Raw genomic sequence first — 26,922 nt, forward strand, 5'->3', positions numbered from 1 at the left:
CCTGCAGAGTTATTAACTCACCATCTAGCATAGTAACAAGAGCAAATTTTACTTAAGGTGTCCTGTCCTGTTAGTGACCTCGTGAACTCCTATTCAGCCTCCTGTTCTCCTCTGGTGAACCCAGAGCAGATGTCTCCTTCTCTTAGCTCTCCCTCCTGCCCATCTCCACCCCTGGAAGGAGTTCTCTCTGAACTGCCTTCCAGATGTGGCTTTTCCTGATTCTGGGATTCTAGCAACTAGACCTTGATTTGAAAGGCTTTTTCTTTATTTGGGCAGAACTCTCCTGTCTCCCTCAAAGCCTTTCCCAGGAGAAGAACCTCAAGGCTAGAGAAGTCGTTTTGTTATTTATTTCTGGGTTTCATTTTTGTTTCTTAGGAGTGGTCACAGAGACTTAAAAACAAGCCCACAGCTCTAAGACACCAAGCAGTGTACCCTGACAGTCTCTTCTCAGGTCCACTGACTTAAGACCTTTCCCAGGCTTATGGACAGAAATTCTGCACAGAGAGCAAGAGAGCCTAAGGATTAGGAGCGTGGGCTTCCAAGGGAGGCCCCCTGGGTCCTAAAAGTGTGCTGTGGGGAGTGGCCGAGCCTGTTTCCGCACCTGTAAAGGAGGAGGAAGAAGTGGTACGTGTTTCGGAGGGTTGCTGGGAGAAGATGACGCCATCACACACGGGAAGCTCCTAGCACAGTGGTGTGACGGCCTGCGTGCTCCGTGAACACTCGTGACGGGAACACACTTCCCAAACACACTTCCCGAACACAATTCCCGATTTAGTGGGAATCACTTCCCACTCCCTACCACGCTCCCTCACATTTCCTTTCTTCCCTTTTTCAGCCCCTGTGTTGGCATTTTAAAAAACCTTCTCTGAATAATATCAAAAGCGACACCCTCCTACCCCTACCCCATCCCCTGCCCCAAACACGCCCGGTCCCTGGGGATGTCCCCATTGGATCTGGGAACAGACGGAAGTTAACTCAGCCTGGCCCAGGCTGCCTGGGCCCAGAGACTTCTCCCCACTGGGAAAGTGCCTGCCCTGCAGACCACTCTCCCAGCTGGAGGCCTGAGAAGCGGAGGCAAGTTCTGGGGTTGTCCCTGATGTGGGGATCTGCCTGTCCCATCTGGGCTGCCTGACCCTGAGGGAGTGGCCCCGATGCCTGACCAGTGGCAGCCTGGTGCCCACTAACCAAATGTGAATCCATTTCCGTCCATTTGTGGAGGAGGACCCTCACAGCGGAAACCAGACTCACAGCCACCTGCCTTGTTCTTTCCGTTTTGGCACACCAAGAAGAGGAAGATTGGGTTTAGTGACTAGATGGATCTTGGTTGATCCTCCCATACTCCTACGAGGTGGGTGAGGCTGGGTGTTCTCCCTCCTTTTCTAGATGGGGAAACTGAGGTTCAGAGGTAACACTCTGTGGGTGTCGGAGCATCACAGGGCAGTGACTCATCCTGCACAAGGCTGTCAGCACAGATCACTAACGGCAATTGCTAAGACGCGCAGAGCATGAACTGCGCCTGGCACTGTGCTCACCTGCGTGAGTGATCATGTCGGACACTCGACAGTTCTGCCTTGTAGGCACATCCTTATCCTACCTGCAGGTGAGCAACCTGAGGTTCAGAGGGGTTATTGAACTTGCCCCAGGCTCACCCTGCTTGTAGGTGGCAGAGCTGAGATGTGAACCCAGGTCAGTTTCCAAGGCACCAAGCCAGGTGCCCGAGGACAGTGGATTTTTGCTGTGAATAATGCCGCGGTGTAGAAGGAGCACTGGCCTGGAGCCGGGGACCCTGGTGCTAGTCGTGGCCATGTCAGTCATTTCACATGTGACCTCTGGCCTCTGCTCATCTACAAAACAAGGACGTTGGACTTGCTGATCCCCAAGTGCCCCTTCCTTGGGCTGCAGGTTGGAGCAAGAGGCTTTTTGGGAAACACTGTGACCTGTGACACCCCTCGCCCTGCAGGCTGGAGTGCAGGTTAAGGTATCTGCCAGTCAGCTTTGAACACCCTGGTGGTCACACGTGGCTGGCTCTATCACTTTAATTATCTCTCAATCTACAAAGGACATTGCGCCATCTGCCTGGCAGCCGGAGGCTCCTTAACCACTCACTCTTCGTCCTGACACTTTTGCTTCTCTTTCTGTCTTGCCCAACTTGGCCAAACCCAGGTTCTGCTGAGCTCACCCTCCCCTCCAGGCAGGTGTCTGGCAGATGAACCCGCAGGGACAGGAGGCTGTCGTGATTCCGGGAGTGTTGAAACGTATGCTGGAGACGCGGAGTCTGGCAAGGGGCGATTGCGTGAGCAGAGGAGTAGGCTTAAGTTGAGGAACAGGGCAAGCCAGGGGGAGATGACCTGTGGGCCAGCGAGCTCCTGAGAGCGTAGACAGCATCTTAAGTACCTGAGCTTGAGGGCAGGCGAGGGCCCAGTGAGGACCTTCGGGAATGGCTTATATTTGCGGTGACAGATAAGGGCGTGCGGCGCTGCCAGCGTGGGGGAACACTCACCGGAGCTGGAGCACCGGCCCGTCCAGACTCCTCCCCCATGGCCTGATGCACAACGCCAGCCTCCTGCTGAAAGGTGACACTGAGGGCTGGGTTCCCTCAGTCACCCTGTGGGTGCCTGTCGGAGCCGCACGAGAATGGAGCCGATGGCCATGTCCGCAGTGATGGTGAGTGGCAGCAAGGGCTCAGGAGTTTATCTTGGCGGGAGGAAAAATCTGAGGGTGGAACAGGGCTGCTGGTTTACCGCTGACATTCCGCCCCCTCTGTCCCTCAGAGACCTTGCCAGGTATGGGTGTGTGGGGGGAGCTGGAAAACAAACTCATCACCCCCTCCCTCTCCAGCCTTTGTCTGGCCGCTGGCCAGCACTTGTTGGAACCGAGCGTTTTCCTGCGTTCGTTATGGCCAGGGCCCTGATTGCTCTGGCACTGGGCAGCTGTTTCTCGGGTTCGGTTTGCAAGAAATAAAAATAGCTTGGCTAGAGCTTGGTTTTTGGATCAGCTGGGTTATTTCAGCGAAGGACAGCAGCGTGGCATGACATGGTCCACAAAGGTTCATTGGAGGGACTCCTCTGGCCTTTAGCCCGTGGAATTGAACCACATGCACAGTTCTCCTTCTAGACCACCGTGCACGTCTGGCATTGTTAGTTTAAACGTCACTCTGTCACTCCATCTTCCCGGTCCACAGCCAGGTGTCTGGTTTTAGGATTGTGTTTATGTGCACGTTGTAGCACCCTCTGCTTTATGGAATTTATTTATACCCAGTTTCGGTGGTGGGGCAGTGGGAAAGGTATGGGAGTTGGGCCTGGATTTGAGCAAAGTCAAGGTACTGAGCTTCTCTGAGCCACAGTTTACCAACTGTACAATGGGACTAAAATAAAGACGATAGCAGTAATACTATCCATCGAGTTGTCCAGAGGACCGGAAGCTTGAAGGCACTGTGCACTCGTGATGGGCTGTGTGTGTGAATGCTGTATACATATATATGTTACTCGAAGAGCAACTTGTGAGGCAGTAAATGGGGCAAGAATTAGTATGCTCATTTTATAGAAGAGGAGACTGAGGCTCAGAGAGGTTCTTTGGGAGCTTTCCCAGACAGTCCCCCCATTTGTCTCTGTGTACTCACTTGGGAAAAGTTCTCTTGTGGTGGTCTTTCAGTCCTGTGACATTACTCTGCCAAGAAAAGGGAAAGACCCTGAGAGTTTTGGTGCAGGTAACTCTTACAAGGCAGGTGTGGGGTATTAGATCCCCTGGCCCCTACCAGAATACCAGCAGATCTTAAAGGATTTGCCGGGTGCGAGAGGGGGCCAAACTGGGGAGACTTGCCGGTCACTCCTTTCATTTGAGCTTGACAACTTCCCCCACCGACCTCAGTCACCTGCGGTGCGTGGGTCTATCCATCTGCCCATCCACTCAGCCCCTCTCCATGCACTGCCTTTCCATCCTTCCCTCCCCAGTCCCAATCAGCCATCTATTCGTCCAGCCAGCCAGGGTTTCCTGAGCAAGTTCCCAAAGGAATGGGTATAAAGACTCATTCTCAGGGTTCCTGAATGCCAAACCGTTGTCACATACTTTTGACTTGATGCTCCTCTTTTGTTTTCGCAGCAATAACTCAAGTGTTTTTCTATTTGGGGCAGGGGGAGACATTTCAATTTTATGCACTTACTATTTCGTATATCTCCCAATTTCAAATGTGCACATTTAAAATGTGCCTAAAACCGGCCACATTTGTATGAGGGGTCCTGCTTGGCACTGTACTTCAGAACTGCCGTGGAGACACCTGACTTGTTCCCCTGGAGTTCCTGATGCACTTTCAGAAATGAGACTCTAAAATCAAAATTCTAACCGCACTTAAGCCATCAGTTGGTGCTCAAAGTGTGTATATGGATTTATCATTCATTCGGCACAACTCTTTCTGAGCACCTACTATGTACCAAGCACCAAGCTGGGCAACAAGGGGCCGGAAATGGATGATAATTGGTCCATGTCCCCAAGGGTCTCTGAGTCAGCCAGGTGGTACCAGTGAACCGGCTGTTTCCTGTGTTACCACCGGTGGAGGCCTGCTCTCACTGGCTGACTTGCTGGGAGGGGCTCAGCAGAGAGCTGGGAGGGAGTGGGCTGCGGAGTTGTGAAAGCGCTTGGCCCTTGTGGCCAATGGAGGGCCTGAGAAGGGGAAGTGGCCACTTGTCAGGTCTAGAAGGACCCTTATACCCCGCCATGCCCTCCTGCCTGGGGATGTGGGACTTTAATCCTCTGAGGATGCCAGGAGAGCTTTTGCAACATTTTTGGTGATGCCATCTGCCGATTCCTGATTTCAGAATTTGTCCTGAGGGCATGTGTGAGCCAACAATCTCAGGACTCTGACCCTTTTGTTGATGCTTTTTAAAAATTTTCTTAAGGACTTACCATGTGCAAGAGATGAGTAAGAAATAGACCCTGTCCCCAGGAGTTCCTGCCTCACCATCTAGAAGCAGGAGGGAGGGAGGGAGTAGGAGTAGGAGCTAAGATGAGTGGTTCTCATGGGAGGGCAGTTTTGTTCCCCAGCCGCATTTCTCAACGTCTGGAGATATTTTTGGTTGTCACAACTAAGGGGAGTGTGCTACTGGGATCTAGCGGGTAGAGGCCAGGGATGCTTCTCAACGTCCTACAATGCACAGGACAGCCCCCGCAAAGAATTCTCCAGCCCCAAATGTCAACAGTGCCGTGACTGAGAAACCTTGGAGTAAGAGCAAGGCTTGGGCATCAGAAAGTTGGGGTGCTGCCATGCACGTGTGTGTCCTTGTGTGTGCTTGTCTCTGCCTTCAGTTCTTTTGAGATACACCTAGGAGTGAAAGTACTGGGTTATACAGCAATTCTGTGATCAGCTTTCTGAGGAACCACCAAACTGTTTTCCACAGCAGCTGAATCATTTTACATTCCTGCCAGTAACATACCGGGGTTCCAATTTCTCCACGTCCTCACCAACACTTGCTATTTTCTTTCTTTCCCCTTCCTTCCTTCCTTCCTTCTTTCCTTCCTTCTTTCCTTTCTTCTTTCCTTCCTTCCTTCCTTCTTTCCTTCCTTCCTTCCTCCCTCCCTCTCTCCCTCCCTCCTCCCTCCTTCCCTCCCTCCCTTCCTTCCTCCTTCCCTCCCTCCCTCCCTCCTCCCTGCCTTCCTTCCCTCTTTCCCTCCTTCCCTCCTTCTCTCCCTCCCTCCTCCCTCCCTCCTCCCTCCTTCCCTCCCTCTCTCCTTCCCTCCCTCTCTCCCTCCCTCCCTCCTTCCTTCCTTCCCTCCCTCCCTCCCTCCCTCCTTCCTTCCTTCCCTCCCTCCCTCCTCCCTCCTTCTCTCCCTCCCTCCTCCCTCCTTCCCTCCCTCTCTCCTTCCCTCCCTCTCTCCCTCCCTCCCTCCTTCCTTCCTTCCCTCCCTCCCTCCTCCCTCCCTCCTTCTCTCCCTCCCTCCTTCCCTCCCTCCCTCCCTCTCCTTCCTTCCTTCCTTCCTTCTTTCCTTCCTTCCTTCCTTCCTTCCCTCCCTCCCTCCCTCCCTCTCTCTTTGATTATAGCCATCTTAGTGGGTGTGAAGTGGTACCTTGTAGTTTTGATTTCATTTCCATGATGACTAAGGAGGCATCTTTTCATGAGCTGGTAGCAATTTGTGTATCTTCTTTGGAGAAACCTCTATTCAAGTACTTTGCTCATTTTAAAATCAGGTTGTTTGCCTTTTTGTTGTTGAGTTGGAAGACTTCTGTATATACTCTGGATACTAAACCCGTATCAGATATGTGATTTGCAAATATTTTCTCCCATTCTGTAGGCTGCCTTTTCACTTTCTTGATAATGCCCTTTGGTGCACAAAAAAATTTTAATTTTGAAGACCAATCTATTTTTTCTTTTGTTGCTCATGCTTTTGGTGTCATGTCTAAGAATCTATTGCTGATACCAACGTCATGAAGATTTACCTCTATGCTTTCTTTTAAGAGTTTTATGGTTTTAGCTCTTCTATTTAGGTTATTGATCCATTTTGAGTTAATTTTTGTATATAATATGAGTTAGGAGTCCAACTTCATTCTTTTGCATGTGGAAATCAGTTGTCCCAGAACATATGTTAAAGAGACGATTCTTTCCCCATTGAATGGTCTTGATACCTTTGTCAAAAATCAATTGGCCATAGATGTGTGGGTTTATTTTTGGACTCTCAATTCTATTCCATTGGTCTGTATGTCTATCTTTATGCCAGTACCACTCTGTTTTGACTATCGTTTTGTAGTAAGTTTTGAAATTGGGAAGCATGAGTCCTCCAACTTTGTTCTTTTTTAAGGTTGTTTTGGCTATTTGGGGCCCTTGCAGTTCCGTATGAATCTGTATGTCGCTTTGGGTAGTATGGCCATTTTAACAACGTAGTCATGCGTCACTTGACGGGAATACATTCTGAGAAATGCATCATTAGGTGATTTTGTCATTGTGTGAACATCAGTGTACTTACACAAACCCAGATGGTATAGCCTACTACACACCTAGGCTGTATAATACTAATCTTATGGGACCACCTTCATATATGCGGTCCATTGATGACGGAAACGTTGTTAAGTGGTATGTGACTGTAGTAAGTCTTTCAATCCATGAGCGTGGGATGTCTTTCCATTTATTCAGGTCTTCTTTAATTTCTTTCAGCAATGTTTTGTAGTTTTCAGTGCATAAGTCTTTCACCTCCTTGGTTAAATTTATTCCTAGGCATTTTATTCTTATAAAAGATGGTATTGTAAATGGAATTGTTTTCTTAATTTCCTTTTCAGATTGTTTATTGCTGGTGTATAGAAACACAAGTGCTTTTTGCACGTTGATCTTGTATCCTACAATTTTGCTTAATTTGTTTATTACCTCTGGTAAGTGTTTTGTGGGTGTGGATTCTTTGGGATTTTCTGTATATAGGATCATGTCATCTGTGAAAAGAGATGATTTTATGTCTTCCTTTCCAATTTGGATGCCTTTTGTTTCTTTTTCTTATCTAATTGCTCTGTCTAGGACTTTCAGTACAATGTTGAATAGCAGGGGTGCAAGTGGGCACCCCTGCCTTATTCCTGATCTTAAAGGGAAAGCATTCAGTCTTTCACTCTTGAGTGTACATTAGCTGTGGGTTTTTCATACATGTGCATTATTATGTTGAAGTTTCTTTCTATTCCTAATTTTCTGAATTTTTTTCCCATTAAAGGCTGTTGGATTTTGTCAAATGCTTTTTCTGTGTCCATTGAGATGATCATGTGGTTTCTTCCTTTGTTCTATTGATGTGGTTTGTTACTTTGATTGATATTGAACCACCCTTGACTGACTTTTCTTTGAAAAGAAACTTGAGGACCTTAAAAGAAAAACTTTCTGACTCTGTGTATTACCTAGAAAATACCCTTGACAACATTTCAGCAAATTCTGTTGCCCAAAGTGTACAAGAAGTACGTGGATCCTGTAGTTCTGGGAAATCTTGAGAACTTTTCCACTTCTCTTAAGAACATTGTGTTGCAATCAAAAAAGAAAAAGCCTTTTAGATACTAAATTGATATGCTTGAGCTCTGTGATCTTGCTTTTTTAATGCTTCTGGCATATAATTGTGGCAAAATTGGTTCAGAAATTTCAACATGTTCAAGTTGCATTTTTATTTGTTTGGTTTTTAACATTTCCTTCAAATAACAATGATCTGCTCATTAATAGGGCAGAGTTAGTGTAGTGAGAAGAGGCGTGGGTTAGAAATCAGAATATCTGAATTCATTTGTTTGACAAAATGAATTTTTGTCCATTGTTAAGCTCTCACTCTATATCAGGCACTGTTCTAGACCCTGGAACAGAACAGACTCTCCTTGGTGTTGTTGAGCCTTCATTCTATTGTGAGCATACCCTACATCAGGTGTACTAGCGCTGTGAAGAAAAGAAGGCAAGCTGCCCATCCTCCTTCCAGGACATGATGATGATTATGATAATAATACAATGACGATGATGATAGTGATGAAGATGATGTTGCCAGAAGCAACAATCCCCTTATATCTACAAATTGGAATATAATGAGGAGTGTTTTTTTTTTTTTTTTCAGATACCAGCTTTAGTATATTCACAGAGTTGTGCAACCATCACCACCAAAAATGTCCTAAATCAATTTTAGGACATTTTCATCACTGCAAACAGAAACCTTGTACCCTTTAGCCATCACCCCTATCCCACTTGCCCTAGGCAACCACTAGTCTTTCTAGCTCTATGAATTTGCCTCTTCTGAGCATATCATACATATGGAATCATACAATACGTGGTCTTTTGTGACTGGCTTCTTTCACTTAGCATGATGTTTTCAAGATCCATCCATGTTGTAGTGTGTGTCAGTGTTTCATTCCTTTTTATGGCTAAATAATATTCCATTGTATGGATAGACCATGTTTTGTTTATCCATTCATTTGTTGATGGACATTTGTGTTGTTCCTACTTTTTGGATATTATGATTTATAACAGAGTCCTTTATCATACATGATCTCATTTAGTTCTCTCTCACATGCATGTTTATGATTTATGGTGAGCATTTGTTAGGGTACCTAAATTAGAGGTAAGAAACTGAGATCCAGAGGGGCAAAGGAACGTGCCCACGACCACAGAGCATGTTATGGGAAGAGCTGGAAGAGAACCCCTTCTCCACTCTCTGTCCTGTGCTCCTCCCCTCTGGCTCTCTCAGCTGAATACACAGAACCCCAACTGCCTCTTGCTTCACCAGCTCCTTTAAGAGAGACATAACTCGATTATGTAGACCTAAAACGTCTCTCCTTTTCTCCTTACAGATTTTCTGAATGACCCTGCTTCTTTTCCTATCTTGTCTGATTTTCTCCTGTCTGACCTTTTCCTGGTTGAAAATCTGGGGGAAAATGATGGACTCCAAGCTGGTCACCAAGAGTAAATCGGAAGCGAGCTTCATCCCAAGCCAGGAGCCCTTTCCAGCCTCAGACAGCTCAGGGGAGCCACCACAGGAGAATGGCGACAGCAGCTCTCTGCCAAAGACTTCTAACCAGGCTGAGCCAGCCTCCCACAAAGGTCCGAAAGATGCCTGTCAGCAAAGCATGTCCCAGCCACCCTCACACCAGAATCCCCCAAGAAACCCCCTTTCCTCTAATGACACCTCCCCAGCCAATGGGACAGGGACTGAAGGACTGGAGGCCCCAGATACCAACGGCCTGTCCTCGCCAGCCAGGCCCCAGGGCCAGCAAGCCAGAACCCTCTCCAAGGAAGAGGAGAAGCAGGCACACATCAAGAGGCAGCTAATGACCAACTTCATCCTGGGCTCCTTTGATGACAACTCCTCTGATGAGGACCCTGGCACTGGCTTGTTCCGAGAGTCTTCCCGGAAGGGCAGCCGGGCCAGCCTGGGCGCCCTGTCCCTGGAGGCTGCTCTGACTGCAGGCGAGCCTGAGACCCTCATCCCTATTATAAGGTAATGTATCCTTTGTCCTCACAACCAGGAGGTGCAGAGTTAGGATGGGGTCTGCATCCTTCCCTGCGCAGTCAAGCCATCAGCTGATGCCAACACTTTGAGGACAGCTATGTGAAAAGAAGATATAAGCTTTCCTCCTTCCTTCTCTCCTTTCAAAATAGTTTATTGAGCATCTATTGCAGGAAACTGGCTTTCCAGAAGATCTCAGCCTACTTGGGGAAGATGACCTTGTCTGTAACTAGTTATAATTTAAGGCTGGCAAGAGCCTTGAGGGTGATGGGAGGCTGGAGGGAGGGACAGTTTCCCTGCTTCCTGAAGGGACATTCATGCATTCATTCGACAGGTAGCTAACAACTCAAAAACACACCTTCTCCCAGTGATGCCTTAAAATCAGAAACTCAAATGCTATAACCACACCCATCAATTTGATGGTTGGAAACAAACACCTAAAGGTCCATTACAGGTGGGACCATCCTAGGGGTGCAGCTGGTGGCTTTGTTTGTTTTTTTATTATCAAGCTTTGCCACTTCTACTCCCAACTTACAAGTGGAATATGGTAGTTCCAGGTAGAAGACTTGGGAAATATAGGAGAGCAGAGAGTGGAAAAGAGCCACCAACCGCAACTTTGCCAGTCAGAGAGAACCTCTGCTCTGTTCTAGAGTTCCTTCCTTCCTTTAGTGTTTTTCTTCCCTGGGATTGGAATCTTATTGGCTGTTCTTTTAAGCACCTCTTGTACTCACTCTCCCAAAATGAGAAACACTTGGACGAGGAGATGGGTTCTTGCATAAGCACCATGTTCCCAGTGAGCGTATTTTTAACCCTGGTTACCAGAAGTAGGAAATAGAGAAAAAAGAAAATGCAAGTATTCCGTATACTGATGGTCTTCTGAGGAAGACTATTTTGAGTTCCTGGAAGGGTTAAAGGAAGAGAAGGCTTCAGGGTCTGGTACAAAGAGCACAGTCTTTGGAGTTGGAACCCGGAGTTGGGTTCATTGCCGGCTCTGCTACCCAGTACTGTGTGACCTTGGGCGTGGTATCTTACCTCTCCCAGCTTCAGGCCCTCATCTGCAAAATGTTGAAGGGATTAAATGCGATAATGTTTGTAAAGTATGCACAGAGTTTGGTACACAGGAGGTGCTTAATACGCAGTAGACTCCTCCCCAGCTCTTTTCCTGAGCCTGTCTTCTGCCCACCAGCACCCACTTCACCCAGCACTTGAATTTACCCAGAGCTGTCCCACCCCGCTTCTGCCTACAGTTTATATAAATTATCCACTTATGCCTTATAACAACAGTACAAGGCTGGTGGTGGATCCCCATTTTGCAGATGAGTAAACTGAGGCTCAGAGAGGTGAAGTACTTATCCCAAGATCACAGAGCTAGCAAGTGGCAGAGCCAAGTTTCAAGGTCAGGTCTGTCGGACTGCAGAACCCAGGTTCTACCGTGCCACTGTGTGCTCTCTCCTCCAAACCCCTTTCTTTCCCTCAGTGTGGTAATTTCAGTAGGGATTAGGGAAAAGCAGTTTATTAAACCAATTCCCCCAAATTGACAAACATCAGAGATTATGTTAGAAGTGGTTGTCCAACGGGGGGTTGCCAAGTGGGATCGGAGTAGGAGGGATGGTGAGATACATTTATCGCAATAGCTACTGCAGGAAACAAGACAGATAGTCCTGCCAGGGAGATGGGAAATGTACAGATAAACAGGTAAACCGAGAAGATAGTTTCCACATGTGTCCAATGCCAGGAAGGAAACAGGGTATAGGAGGGGGAATACCTGAGGGGATCTATTTTAGAAAGATGTGGTCAGGTCAGGAAAGAGCTCTTGGAAGAGGCAACTTTCAGGCTAGACCAGAACAGGCCAACAGAACCTTCTGCCCTAAGGCAATATCATAGAATGGAATGTTCTAGAACTGTGCAGTCCAACATAGTAACCACTAGTCACATGTGACTATTGAAATTGAAATGTGACTAGTGGGACTGAAGAACTGAATTTTTAATTTATATTTTAATTAATTTAAATTTAAATAGCCTCGTGTGGCTGGTGGCTATTGTATTGGACAGTGCACATGCAGCCCTAATGGATAAGAAGGAACCGACCATGTGAATTATTTCTACTGGTGCTAATTAAGAACCTATCACATAGTAACATTATTACTATTGCTATTCTTTCCTAACTCTTGGATTCCCAGAAAGTTGTGAGGGTTAAATGAACTAATATTTCTAAGGTACTTAGCAAGAGGATGAAGCAGTCAATAAATGGTAGGTTAAAATATGGAGTGGGGGCAAGTCTCCCGACTTTCTACTCTCTGTCTTCCACCACTATTTTGAGGGGTCTTTGCTCATTTGTGCTTAAACTACAGCTTTTCTGAGCTGGTGAATTTATCAAGGCAAAAGATACTTAGCCAAGGGCCCATCTCTGCATGGCTATGAGCCAAAATATTAAGTGAATTTTTTGCCCTTGTATCTTCACTGCATAGAAACTTAGCATTGTAGATAAATCATTTATGCTTGCCTTGTCCCAGCAAAGGACTGGGAGGAGGGTCAGGGAGATCTTGGTTTTTATAAACTGGAGGCATCCAACATTGAGATGAAGGCGCCTTGTGGGGTGGTGGGAGATGCCAAGGGCCACGATGGGGCGCAGGGAGGACCGATGTGCTGTGTGACCTTGGGTAGGTCCCTTACCCTCTCTGAGCCTCCAATTCCTCATCTATAGCATATGCGCACTGGACTAGCCCCCTGAGGTGTGACCCCTGGTCACAAAGCTATAGGCACCCAGTTCTTTTTGTCCCCAGTGGATGTGCTTTTCAGAGTTGGGAATTTAGAATTTTAGCACCCAGGGTCAGCTGGGGTACTTCTGCTGATGCTTCCCAAGGTACTGGCATTTCCGTGAGGAACATTTCCAGCCCCAACCGAGTCCCCGAATCAGGGGCCTCCAGTGGAGGAGACCCTCATGTGTTCATTGTTTCTAATGAGCTGGAATGAGAGTCCCACGTGGAAGCATCTTCAGGGAGTCGGGGCTTAGACATTGTCCTAGTGCCATTGCCCCTCATGGTTGGCTGGATGAAAAATTATGTCAAAACCTGTGCGTTCGAGCCTGTTGGAACCAACCATATCGAAATGAGGCTAAGCATTCTCTTCTTCTGTTGTAGAGTTTCGGCTTTGGTGTTTTGGCATCTTTGGGACTGTCAGTAGCCTGGTGTTTGGCAGTCCCCTGTTGACCCTTTTGCTCACACCCAAGGGTAGGGCCTTGGGCCAAATCTCTGAAGGGATGTTCAGGGGGACCCTCTACCCTTCCAAAAAAACTCCTGCAAAGTGTGGCTTTGTGGAGGGCCACTGCTGCACTGCTTCTCTTCTATGAGTGGTAATGCCTTTTCCCGGGGGCCCACAGGTCGAAATCTCAGGCCACTTTGTGGTGTGAGTCACCGGGAGCGGGTGGGCAGGCTGGCATGCTGCCTGCAACCAGCCAGAAATCAGGAAATGCAGCCTGACATAGAAGGCAAATGTGGTGACACAGTCCCTGTTAGAATCCAGGAAGCTCCTTTCATTATTATTTTCTTTCCTGATAAGCTGCCAAATCGCTGCACTCTCCGGCAAATCTCTTAACCTGTTGAGGCCCAGTTTCTGCAAAATGGAAGCAGGGAGTAGGGTTTTGGGCTGGACCTGCCAGCCCTAGTCTAACGCCTTCCCCATTTCGAAGACAGAAAACTCAGACCTGGGGTGTGTATTCCAGGGCTCTGCGCTCACGTGGAAACCACAGCAAAGAAGTGAGGTATGTCTGTGGGTCTTCCCTGCCCCGTGCAGTTTCCTCAGGGAGCCACTTGGCTTCTGTGCTGCCCTGAAGGTCACCTTGTGGCCCACTCTAGCCTCTTCCTGCCAGGCCACCAGTTGGGAGACTGGCTAGGCATGGATGGAAAATGCACGTGTTCAAGTTTTTGCTTTGGGAGGAAACTTTTTTGAAGCAGTCTTCAAAGGGGCCTTTTTCTTCCTGCTGTGCCCTCCTCATCCCAGAATACTCCCATCCCCATTCGGAGCCTTTGCGCTGGCTGTTGCATCTGAACTGAAATGCTCCTTTTCCCTTCAGGCCCCTAGACCTCCCACCAGGGTCACACATGGCCTTGTGTGCTTGCTTTAGTGCTCTGTTATCGCCCTCTTGAGATTCTTAATAACTTTTGGACAAGGGGCTCCACATTCTCATTTTGCACTGGGCCCTGTAAATTCTGTAGCCAGTCCCGCCTCCACATCCAGCTCTTTGCCCATCAAAGTCACCCTCCCTGAGGGCCTTCCCTGTCTGCTTCCCACCTACAAACACGTGCCCACAGTTTCTTGATCAATCACTGCGATGTGTTGTTTTCACAACCCTTAATCACTCCTTGAGGTTATGTCTTTAATTTCCTTTTTTGTTTACCTGGTTGTCACCTGTCTCCCACACTGGACAGCAAACTCCATGAAAACAGGGCCATCTTTATGGGGTCTCTGCTTTTCCCCACTGCCTAGCCTAGTGCAGGTTCACAGCAGACTTTGAATAAACATTTGCCAAATGCCTGAATGAAATGAGCAACCCAAGCTTGCCCAAGACAGAATTCTGCATTCCCGGGGCATGGAAAACGCTTGATAACGAGTCTGGGAATGGATGAATGACTGCATGGATGGATGAATGGAGGAATAGGAGTTTTGTTGTTGCTCTTTAGCAGCAATTGCATTTTTGTTTTCATAAAATTCTTTTTGCATAAATCTTCTGACTTTGTAGACTAGTTCTGGGGTTAAACTCTAATTCTGACTTTTTCTTCTGCCTTTAATATGCAGTATCACTCCCCCCACCTCCCCGTCCATTTCCGCACCTGACGAGGGCTAAAATTTTAGATCCAATGACTTTGTGCTGTTTGTTCAAGCCTCCCCTCCTGTCTCTTCCCTTTCGGGTTCATCTCAGGCCAGGGGCTGGGACTTGGCCTTTCATTGGACTTGGAAACAGTCCTGAGGGTTGGAATCTCACGCAACCCTTAGAAACAGAGCTGATGAGGACATTACGTGATGTGAAAAACAGTTGCTCACACATGATGAAATGAAGGTTACAGGGTGATCCCGTTTTGTTTAAGAAGCACAGTGAGGTTGGTACACAGTGGGCCTGGGCTGAGATAGCTGGTTCAAAGCCGCCTCTTACTAGCTTGTTACCCCAATAGTTCTACCCCCAGGGTGCATGTGTGCATTGAATGGGATGCTACAGGTTCAGGATCGCGCAACTGCAGCCCTGAAATTTAAAGTTATGAAACTGAAGTTCATACGCTGGCGTATGGTGAACTCATTTAGCAGCAAACCCACCTTGAATAGATATGAAGTTATTTGTAGTCTTTATTTATCCCATTTTGTGTGACTGTTCATGCCTCCTGCTGCTGAAATATTAACATGGTAATGTGTAACATAAAGCTTTATCTTCCTAAAAAAAAAATTCCCAAATTCCACAGCACACTGGGCCCTGGGAGTTTCAGATAAGGGATTATGGACAGGTGTATGAAATGTCCTTAGGACATTTCCTGGCACACAGTAAGCACAAAAAATGCTCGTGCTTAATAAATGTGTGTGTGTGGCTGGAGAGATTGTAAGGAGCGTCTCCAAATTGTTAATAATCATTGTCTTTACGTGGTACCTTTATAAGTAATTTAAATTTTCTTCTGTTTTCTAACTTTCTGCTGTAAATATCATTATGACAAGTTTCCACATGTTTAATAATAAAACATTATAAATAAAATATTGGGGGAAAAGTGTACCAGTCATCTCACTTCCTAGGTTAGAAGCTGAGACCCAGAGAGCTTCAGGAGTCTGTCTGAGGTCTCCAGCAAGATGATCATAGGCCCAGACGCGATTCGAACCCGGACCCTCAGCAGATGCGGATCAGAAAGTGGTCTGCAAACTCCCAGTGTCGATGCTGCCGCCTAACGTGGGCTGCCACGAAGGCACCTCCATCCTGCTCCCAGCTTGTTCTTCCCATCAGTGGGAAGCGTCAGGAGTCGGGGCAATTTGTCGGGCAACCATTCAGCTGTGTGACCTTGGGGATGTCACCTACCTTCTCGGGGGCTGGACTGGATGGTCCGAGGTCTTTTGTGGCTCTAGCAGTCTTTGCTTTTGTTTCTTTGTGTGTGGAGGGGTGGTTGGGCACCTGGGAGACAGGGGAGCAGTGGAAAGTTGGGAAAAGTTTGTTACTTTATAATCATTTTCTCCTTGGCAGATTACCACAAAAAGTCTGGGTTCTAGAGAAGCCTAAAGACAATCTAAGAGATGAAACAGTCAAGTAGAGAAGCTAGGGTTGTTCCCAGCCATTCACTTGCTGGGGAGCGTTGACTGCAGCCCTGCTGAGTACCAGGCCCTGCGCTTGGCACTATGGCTGCATAGATGGTGAGATCCGGCCCCTGTCCTCAAGGGGGCCAGGGTAGGGGCCCAAGAGGCCACGAGCCCAGAGCATTTCCCATCACAGGTGGAGAGAGTGGTGGAGTGGTTAGAGAACTCACGGGAGGCTGACTGAGGGCTGGCCTGCTGACTCCTCCCCTTAGCTGTCATGTGACCCGGGGCTGAGCTGTTACCTCTGTGCCTCAGCGTCCTCTCAAACGAGGCCACAGTGGCACCTACCTCACAGGGCTGGAGTCAGGCTTAGTTGAGTTACTGTGAACACAGCACTTAAAGCAAATGCAAAGCACAGTGTCATAGTAAGGGGCTCAGGACCCGCAGTCAGACAGCTCTGGGTACAAATCTCAGACCAGTCCCATGACCTCTTTGAGCTACAATTTCCTTCTCTGTCAAAGCGGGATAATACTAGTGTCTGCCTCGGGAGCATGTTGAGATCAGGAGAGAGGAAGGGCCGGGAGTGGATGGCCCCGAGGCTGTCTCGGTTGCCATCCGCTGAATGCGCTCTCCCAAAAGTTCTTGCCTGTGGCCACAGCTATTCCCCAGCCCCGCCTGGCATACACCTCTAAGGTATAGCAACTTGTGTCCACAGAGGAGGAAGAGAGATGGAAGAGGCGGGAGACGTGTCCCTGATAAAGGATAAACTACAGATCAGCACATAGTGCTGGGTCTGTCCCCTGCCTGTCCCGGTATGCTCACTTCCTCATTGGGAGTGTTGAGTTTAAGAGTGGCTTAGCAACACAGACCTCGGATCCCGGGAAGGCGGGTGAGGGTCTATGGGGTCTGGGCAGCCCTGCAGAGAGTGAATGCACACCAGGAAAGCACGGTGACACCTGGGACCTTGCATCTTTCTCCCTGTCCCAAATAGCGGCCTGGGTGGGCTTGCAGTGGGCGCCTCCCCAGCTCCTTCCTGTACATGGCCTGCACCTGCACCTCTTCTCATCCGCTCCGAGGAGTGAGCAGGTCATGAAACTTTAAATTGTCTATACCTATTTTTATTTATCACTAAATGGAATGCCATGGGTCTTTCTATAATGTTTTAATTTATTTATTCATTTATCAATTTAGGAAGGGGCTGGCAGAAATCCCATTTTCAAATCTCTTTAGCTCCTAGGATGTTTTCTGGGAGCTTGAGATAAAGGGGGCCCCTGTCTCTGCACTGTTACATTTGTGGAAGGTTCGGGGAAGGTTGGCTGTTATATTAATACAGGGTACAGAGTGACTAAACATTCTTACTTTCCCCTCTGCTTTAAGCATCAGTATCCTGTTTTAGAAAAATCATTCACTTCCGCACTCTACTTAATGTAACATTTCCCTCATCATATATTGAAAGGGAGTATTTTATTTTTATTTCAATGAAAGCACATTATATGTGGATGATTTTACAGATGAGGAAGTGGAGAGAGAAAGGAGGGGTTTGTTCAAGGTCATACAGCAGGGAGGGACAGGCCCGAGGCCACTCATTGCTCAGGTCTCTCCACCGTGCTGCTGGTCACTACTGCACGTGCATTTCCTTGCGGATTTTGTGTGCTGTGTTGTCAGTGACCTGGGCTTTCCCTCTGCAATACCAACAAGTTAAATTTAGCCTCTGATAAGTCTGAGCAGAAGGGCTTATAGCACGAGACTGCAACTATAGCCAAGTTTGGACTGTTTTTTCAAAAATCACAACTATCGATGTTTGTATAAAGGTGATGTTGTACATAGGAGTGTATATTATTATTTTCTTCTTATCTTCTATTCCCTAAGAATGCAGGCAGAGAAAAATCCAAGTCATGATCACTCTGATGACATCCGAAGCCCAGACATCTCAGTGAAATCCGTTTCTTGAGAGCCCTGGGTGAACGCAGGATCACGCAGATCACGCAGTATTAGGATATCTTTACGGCTGTTAGCAGAGAGGTGAAAATATCCACACAGTGCCGGGTTCCCCGTAGGTAGAGAATGAAACCCTGGAGGTACGCAAGTAAACTGGTGAGAGTTCTCCCCCGAGTGATCCTAACTGACTTTGGGTAGGGTAGGGGTGTTTTGAAATACCTTCATTTCCTGATTTTAATTGTTTTCCCTATTTTGAGGTGGCTACATTTAAATTTGGGCAATGAATACTTTTTGGTTTTGGTTTGAAACTTAAAAAACAAAACAAAAAAATTGGCCTAAGGTGGGTTTCTTTTTTGGAGGGAGCGAAGACAGGGTGATGAAGAACCTTCTAGAGACTCTGAAGAACTGAGAATTTTGTCCACTTGTTCTATTTTTTTTTGAACCTATTGTTGAAACGCTATTTAATATATGGTTAGAGCACAGCTCACCAGTGCCCTCAGGCCGGCCTGCTTATACAGCTCCAGGGGCAGGTCATTGCTCACACTGTGTCCCCGTGGATGGCGCCCTCTGGAGGTGTGGCCCTGGCTGTGCCCTCTGAAGGGAATTCATTTGCAAGCATTTACATTATTTGTTGTTTGCTACGAACAGAAGCTACATTTATTATTATTGCAATGTTTTCTAGGCGGTGTTTGGATCCTTTTTGTTTATTATAACTACTTGGAGAAGCATTTTATTCCATTCATTCATTCTAACTGGAATCAGTTTGCCCAGGGTTCAAGTCACCAGCTCTGTCACCTTGGGAAACATATCATCTCTGAACATCTCTGGGTCATGGTTTTTCTTTTTTTGTGTGAGGAAGATTGGCCCTGAGCTAACATCCATGCCTATCTTCCTCTACTTTATATGCGACGCTGCCACAGCATGGCTTGACAAGCGGTGCGTCTGTCTGTGACCGGGATCTGAATCCGTGAATCCCGGGCCTCTGAAGCAGAACACGGGAACTTAACCGCTAGGCCACTGGGCAGGCCCCTGGGTCATGTTTTTAATCTATATTATGGGAATAAAAACAATAGGCTTGCTCCGAGGATTAAATAAGACAAAGGCACAAAAGAGCACTCGGTAAATGTTGGTTTTACCGGAAAGAGGTAAAACCATTTATGGTCACAGGGCGGCTGGGGTCTTCCCCGTCTGGAAGGCGCACACTTTGCTAGGGGACCCAGGTGGTTCACAGTGTGTGCTAGAAGCTCATTGCTGGGAGGCGGGGGTGTGGCGCAAACGTGGCCCTGGGAGTACAGGTGAAAGAATAAGCAAAAACAAGAACTTGGAAGCCAGCAGTTGACTACGGGGGCTTTTACCAGGCACCATGGTGACATCTGACTCACGTGTTAATAACCCATATTTTCCACCACTTCCCTATTGTGTGTGTATTCAAGCACATTAACTGGGAGTTTTCTGCAGCTGCCAGTAAGTAGGGGGCTGGTGTCCGAGAACTCTTCTACTCGTCAAGGGAGCTGGGGAGGAAAGGGGCCGAGAGGTTTAAGTCGCGGGCACTCCCTCCCGGGCCCAAGGTCAGCGCGGCTCCATGATTGGCGGGTCCGGGGGGCGGGACCTGGTCCGGGAGTAGCCGGGTCCGGGTCTTGAGCGGGGAGGGGAGGCGGGGCCCTGTGAGGGGGCGGGGCCCTGTGAGGGGGCGGGGCCCTGTGAGGGGCGGGGCCCTGTGAGGGGGCGGGACCCTCGTAGGGGGCGGGACCCTCGTAGGGGGCGGGACCCTCGTAGGGGGCGGGACCCTCGTAGGGGGCGGGGCCGGGGGCGCGACCGCCCTGGACACTTGCGCGCTGGGCGCATTTCGCGATGGAGGAAGCGCAGCGCCGAGTTGGGCCCTGCAGGCTGTGGCACAACCCGGTCCGAGGCTCTCTAGGCCCGCGCCTCTACCTCGCGGTCACGGTCTGGCCGCCCCACTGGGCCCCGGGACCAGTGTCCGCTTCAGGGGTTGGGAGGCGCATGCTCTGCATCCCAGCTGGACCCCGGTGGGACTGGCCGGCGGGGCGGTCAACATGAGTCCTGCCAAGTGCAGGCTCTGTTTCCCTGATCGCAACGTAAAGTAAGTAAGCCTGCAATTTTAATGGCCGTTGAGTTCTCTTTTACAAACTTAATGCAGCACTACGCCCCCTCCGCTCTCCGTGAAGACAAGCTGTGTGTCCTCTGAGCACGACCCCCTCTTCCCCGCCCCCACCCGAAGACATGCGGGCTTCCGTTTGGCGGCTGGGGAGGTGGAGCCCGCCTTGCAGACACTAGCTGGCCTTGGTGGTTGAAGAGGAGGCAGGATTTGGCAGTGATGTTGATTGCAGCGGGGACCTCAGGAGCACAGGCGCCTCAAGGTTGCCCTGTTGGCGGGGGCTCTGCTTTCCCCCTCTTGGTCCACTTAGCCTGGATAACGGTGATGGTGGCAGAAGGCAGGTCTTTGTGAAGCCTAGGGATTGTGAAGTCGGGGCGAATCAACGTGCACCTGAGCAGACATCACATGTAAGGTTATTTTCTGAGCAGGTTAGTGTATGCATTTCTGTGCCGAGCGCTTCTTAGCCCTACCTGCTTGATTTCGTTTCTTTTCTTGTCATTCTATTGCATTTTTAAAAGTTACCAAAATGATGCTGTTTGTTGTTGAAAATTCGGAACATTATAGATAAGCAAAAAGGAGGAACAAAAATAACCCACAGCCCCCCCCCCGCATATGATCTTAGTTAACAGTTGCTGTATATCCTTGCAGCCTTTTTTTCTTGATGCAGATATATTTTAATTTATGATCTTGAATCATACAGAACGTATTGTGTTGTGATTTGCTTTTTCACTGGACGTGAAGTTTTCTACCATTGTACTCAGCGGACAGGCCCGCACCCTGTTTTTGCATGGCCTGTAAACAAAAAATGGTTTTTAACTTTTAAATAGTTGAAAAACATCAAAAGAAGAATACTATTTGGTGACAAGTGAACATTACGTGTAGTTCAAATTTCAGCGTCCACAGATAAAGTTTTATTGGAGCACGGTCATGCTCCTTGTTTACGAGTCGTCTATAGCCGTTTTCCCGCTTCAAGGGCCGAGTTAAGTAGTTGGACAAACCGTCTGGGCCATAAAAACCTAAAGTATTTACTATATGGTCCTTTATACAAAACATTTGCCAATCTTTGATTACAACATGCTTTTTACTGGGTCTGTAGTGTTCCTTTAAGCGGATGCACCTTCAAATGTGTAAGCAATCCCCTATAAATTTGGGTGTTGGGGCTGTTTTTCTTTTTTTGCTATTAGAACCAGCACAGTGAGGTGTTGTAGCTAGTCTCTGCCTCCATCCTTTGTTCTTTTCTCAGGATACGTTCACCTGGTCCGTCAATGTTCCCTGTACATTTCCCATGTGTAAGGCCTGTGTCTGGGAGGAGGAAGGGACACAAAAATGTTCCGGGAACATGACCTTGGCCCTCTAGGAACTCTTAACGCAGTGGGGGAGCTGGATGTTTTCTCTGTAATGCAAATTCAAGGCCCTGGAGTGCAGCCGTGAGAACTGCTCCCACACATGGGGTGCTATCAGGATGCCAGGCTGAACGCTCTGTAGGTGTGATTTCATGCCAGGTTTGCAACGCCACCATGGGGCACTCGGGGTGCTATCATCCCCATTTTACAGACGAGGAAACTGAGGCCCTGAGTGCTGGTGAGAGCATAACTGGGATTCACGCTCTGGCTGTCGCCCAAAGGGCTCTCTAGGCAGCAGGTTCACAACCTGCTCGAATAGACTCCTTCAAAAATAAGAGGCCTTTCCTGACGTTGGCCTAGTCAGAAGACTAAAGGACTTAGCTGGTGACTGGTTACTGTGGCTCGTGAGCATGCCGGGGGGTGAGGACTCTTGGAGCCAGAAGGGCCTCAGTGGTGGTTTAGTTCCTCTGGTGGGTGGTTCAGAGAGGGCAAGACACATGTCCCAGACGTGCTGCCAGCCGCCGGGAGGGAGGCTGACCTTCCAGTTCTTCGGTCCTTCCACAGAGGAGACCAACAGAGTCTTCAGGGGCCCTTCTTGGAGTGCTCAGGGCGTGTCTGCGCAAAGCGCCTGCAGAGGGGCAGGGCCCCGGGTGTGGATTCTGGTCTTTCTTATGCACTCAGTCTTTCATGGAGCGCAGAGGTCGCATTTCTTCCACATTTGGAGCCCTAATCTGACTCTGGCAAAAACACTCAAGTTCTGGAGTATCCAAAGCAGGCTACGTGGTCTACAAAGGAGACATTTTTTCTGATCTATAAAGCTATTTACCCAAAAAGTTTAACATATAAATCTTGGATCACATTTAATTGTACACTTTAATCCAAAAGAATACCTTTCACAAACCACTTTCATCCAAAAGAATAAACTTGCAAGAAATTGGAATTGTTCTGGCAAGTGTAGGCTGTGTGGTCGTCATATTCATCATAATATGAAGATGCTTTATTGAGTCAGTGCTTAGCTTAAAGTCAGCTTAAAATTAGAGTTGCTAAAAAGGTGGAGTTCGACAGCACAACCCTGCCGCTGAGCTGTGCGCCCTTGAGCAAGTGCTGTCAAGCCTTTGAACCTCGGTTTCCTCATCTGTCACTGGGGCTAGCCCTAACAGGCCTTTCCAGGGTTCTTGAGACTGTCCACTGCTGGACCCCAGGACTGCCCCCGATGCTCAGCACTGGGGAGGTGGGTCTCATGCTGTCCCAGGTCAGCCCAGATGTTTGCACTACAGATAACGGTGACGACAGAGTTCTTGTATGAACGGAGTCAAGAGGCATTTGGGATCCTGTCCTGAAGGACTGGGCCATCTCCCAAGGAGCCAGAATGAGTAGGGAGGCGGGGTCCCAGACGCTGACCAGCGTCCCTCGGAGTGCGAACAGGGCCAGAGTTCAGAGAATGGGGAAATGAATGTGGGTCAGAGTGGTTGGAGAAGGGCTTCTTGGAAGAGGCTTGAGTTGAATGGGAGGAAGAAGAGTTGGGGAGGGGGAGGGCCTCAGTGAGCCCCACAATGCCCATTAGGAGTGAAGTCACTGCCGTGGGAAATCTCAGAACTGAGGCCGGCTGCCTATGTCGAAATGTTCGTTGTTGATCTGTTCACCTTCTCACCCCTGCCTGCACATTAGAATTTCCTGGGGTGCTTTTAGAAAATGTCGGTGCCTGGGCACACAGCCCTCCCAATCCCTCACCCCTAGGGATTAATTAATCCGGGTGGGGCCTGGGGATCAGGGTTTTTTAATGCTCCTCATGTGATGGAGTGGACAGTCGGGGCTGAAGACTGCTCCCTAACTCAGACTGGGCAAACTGTTTTCATAAAGGGCCAGATAGTCAATATTTTTGGCTTTGTGGCCACGTGATCTTTCTCACAACTACTCAGAACTGCCGTTTACCGCACCAGCAGCCGTAGATGATACGTAATCGAATGGGCCTGACTGTATTCCAATCACACTTTATTTACAGACACTGAACTTTGAATTTCATATAATTTTCATGTGTCACAAAATATGAGTCTTTTGATTTTTTTTCAACCATTTAAAACTGTAAAAACCATTATTGGCTTGTGGGAGGTAGGAAAACAGATGGCAGACTGGATTTGGCCCTTGGGCCCTAGTTTGCTGACCCCTGGCCTACTCAAAGTGGCCATCCCTGGAGGCACTGAGGGGGTGGGTGGCCTGAGAAATTCCCAAAGGTCCATTCATCTGGGAGCCCAAAGATGAGTGCGCAGCTGTCAGCCTTTCCCGGATTACGCAATGTCCTTTCTTCCTTACTTGCTTGGTGATAATATTAAGGCCTCACTTCCATCAGGTTATCGGCTCTCAGCAATTACCATCCCCATTTTACAAAATAGAAGGAAGACTAAGGGACGTAGGAGCCAGTTAAAGCCAGGGCCCTAGCCCGGTCGCCTCACACTGGGCCTCTTATAATGGCTCCCCTGCCATAGAGAGGACCTCAGCTAGAGCTCCTTCCTGCAGGCCAGGCCCAGTGCTGAACCCTGGACAAATGCTCTGTGAGGCAGATACTCTTAATATTATTAATATTTTTCCTCCTATGAGGGAACCGAGACACAGAGTACTCAAGCAACCTTCCCAAGAGCACACAGGTCATAAGCCGTAGATTCTGGATTCCAAGCCTGGGACGATGGCTCTAGTCTACCAGGGTTTCTCAGCCGCAGCACTGCTGACATTGGGGCCGTGTAATTCTTGTGGTGGGGGCTCTCCTGTGCTTTGCAGGATGTTGAGTGGCATCCCTGGGCTCCGCTCACTAGATACCAGTAGCACACCACAAGTTGTGAGAACCAAAAATGTCTGCAGACAATGCCATATGTCCCCTGGGGAGCCAAACTGCCTCCAGGTGAGAACCCTGCATTACACTTATTGCCTCTCAAATATAAATGCTTGTTTTTTAAAGTGCAGGCAATAGAGGTACTTCTATTTATCTCAGATATCTTTCTGCCTTGGAATTAGATTCCGGGGGTCAGATACAGTCGGATTGGAAGCCCAGCTCTGTTGCTTGCTAGCTGTGTGATTTGAAGTCAGTGGGCCTCGCTGAGCCTCGGTTCCTTCATCGTGAGCAGGAGATGATGGCCTCCCCTGCGCAGGGCTGTGGGGATTCAGTGAGAAGCCCCTGTGCCCCATCCGTAGTGACACTCGAGAATGTTTAGTCCCTCCCTCCCAATGTGCTTCTGCCTGGTCTTGTGCCTGGGCAGCTGACTGTGTGTGGTGTTTCGCTGACAGCTTTGTTGAGTGGTTGACTGCACCTGAAGCCATCTCCAAAGTCACCGTGGAATGTTTCAGCCTCCACACTTGCCTTGGAGCAAATGCAGGCTGAAGGTCAGCCCTCCAGAGCCAATGTTGGTTGGCCTCCAATTTGTCAAAAACGAACAAAAATAGCCACCAGTCTGGAGACTGGGCCTGAAACAAGGCCACTCCGGCCGCATTGTGTGTTCACCCACCAATTTACTGTGACGGGCTTGTGACTCACTTGATGGAGGGGCCCTGTTACCAGTTTTGAAATAAAAATGGCGGCCGTGAATGGTTTTCCCCAGGCCATAAAATGGTGTTGTTCTAATGGTTGAGTTTTCTGTGTCGCACTTTAGGTCCAATTGCTAGAGTTTTAAGGTTTGTGTGCACGGAAATGGGATGTCTCAGACTTTCTAAGGCCAAAGGATCAAGCCACCAGTCAGGGAAGGCCGGGGACAGAATGGGGAGAGTGGATGGATGGGCAGCAGGCCCTGCACAGATGCGTGGCCTGATGTGTTTCCTGGTGAGGTGGGGAGATCAGCAGCCCCTGATCGTCTCGCCATCACTGCCCTGAAATAATAATATAGAGTTTACTGTGTGCCAGGCGCCATCTTTTACTTTCTATGTATTAACTAATTTAATCCTCACAACCCTATGAGGTCTATGTTATTATCCTCATTTTACAGATGAGGAAACTGAGTGCCTTACCCAATGGATACTGGAATGGCCATAGCTTTCAGCATCTCTGTTACAAAATTAATAGCTTTTTTTCTTATTGAAAATAATATATCATCACAGAAAATTTAACAAATATAGGCAAAGAGAAGAAAACAGAAACCAACCATAATTCAACCACCTGAGATAACTGCTGTTAACATTTTGGTGTCTATTTCCCTAGATCAGGGGCCTGCAAATTATGGCCCTCGGGCCAAATCTGTCTGTTTTTGTTAAGAAATAAAGTTCTTAAAAACACGTGGAAGTGCTTGCTGGTTAATGGAATGCAATTCTGATAAAAGCACTGTTCACATTTGCAAGATGGTATTGACCCTCCAAAGTACCTTTCTAAGTCCTGTTTTGTTTCAGCAGTTCAATCCTAGGAGGTTTTAGAAGAACAGCTGCTTGCGATTTGGGGGAGGTAGCAAGGCTGTGTCAAGGGCCAGAAATAATGTGTTTATTCGTCTGTTCATTCATTTAGGCACCATACATAAGGCCAGTTGAACAGAGAAAGTCTTAATTGAAAATACATGTCCCGTTGTGGCATAGAAACATGATGAGTGTCTGTCACTCATTTCTCTCTTTGTTCCCCTGGGCTAGAAGTCCGTTTCTTCATTTCCTATGGGCAGGGCCTTTGGTGGCTCACACTGGGGAGCGGGGGACAGACTGCAGGTTTGTAGAAGGCTTTCCCCGCGGTAAACTGTGGTGGACACAGAGACTTTGTACAGCAGAAAACTCCCACTCCCAACATTTCCTGGTGTGGCGGAAAGAGCCCCAGGCCTGCTGACTTGCTGGGTGACCCCCTTCGCCTGGCTGGGCCTCAGTTTGCCCATCTGTAAAGTGGAATTTCTCTTCCCCGACTGCTTATTTGCTCCCAGCGTTACTATTTCCTGTTCAGACAATAGAAGATGGCATGTTGGTGGTGTTCCTTATGATCAATCAGTTCTTCACCAAAATTTTGGCCCCGTGAACCCACTCGGCGCTGGCCTCCCAAGAAGCCTGATGACACAGTTGCTGGACACGCCCTGGGGGGTTAACCTCTAACCGAATGCCCTGCGGGCAGCTCCCAGCTTGAGTTCCCCATTGCTAGGTTAAGAGGGTGGACTGGGTGTGTGTGCCTATCATCCTGTCAGGAGATTCTGCTCCTGTCTAAATCCTACCAAATACATTTTTTGGGCCGGCCCCGTGGCTTAGCGGTTAAGTGCGTGCGCTCTGCTGCTGGCGGCCCGGGTTCGGATACCAGGTTTGCACCGACGCACCGCTTCTCCGGCCATGCTGAGGCCGCGTCCCACATACAGCAACTAGAAGGATGTGCAACTATGACATACAACTATCTAC

The 26,922-nt window shown here is 48.4% G+C and overlaps 1 protein-coding gene across 10 annotated transcripts in view; it reads left to right on the forward strand.

Moving 5' to 3' along the window:
- The first annotated feature begins 2,580 nt into the window (after window positions 1-2,580).
- ACACB (acetyl-CoA carboxylase beta) overlaps window positions 2,581-26,922 on the forward strand; it is a 99,333-nt gene continuing 74,991 nt past the window's right edge. For 3 of the 10 annotated variants that reach the window (XM_087424061.1, XM_087424059.1, XM_087424060.1), the window contains exons 1-2: window positions 2,585-2,664; window positions 9,275-9,921. In XM_087424061.1, the coding sequence (XP_087280187.1) occupies window positions 9,284-9,921 (638 nt within the window). In that variant the 5' untranslated portion in view covers window positions 2,585-2,664; window positions 9,275-9,283. The other 7 variants (XM_087424063.1, XM_087424062.1, XM_087424065.1 and 4 more) reach the window with 5 other exon arrangements.

This window comes from Ceratotherium simum, chromosome 35 (genome assembly GCF_057802395.1).
Source record: "Ceratotherium simum simum isolate JZ-2026a chromosome 35, ASM5780239v1, whole genome shotgun sequence".
Lineage (NCBI taxonomy): Eukaryota > Metazoa > Chordata > Mammalia > Perissodactyla > Rhinocerotidae > Ceratotherium > Ceratotherium simum.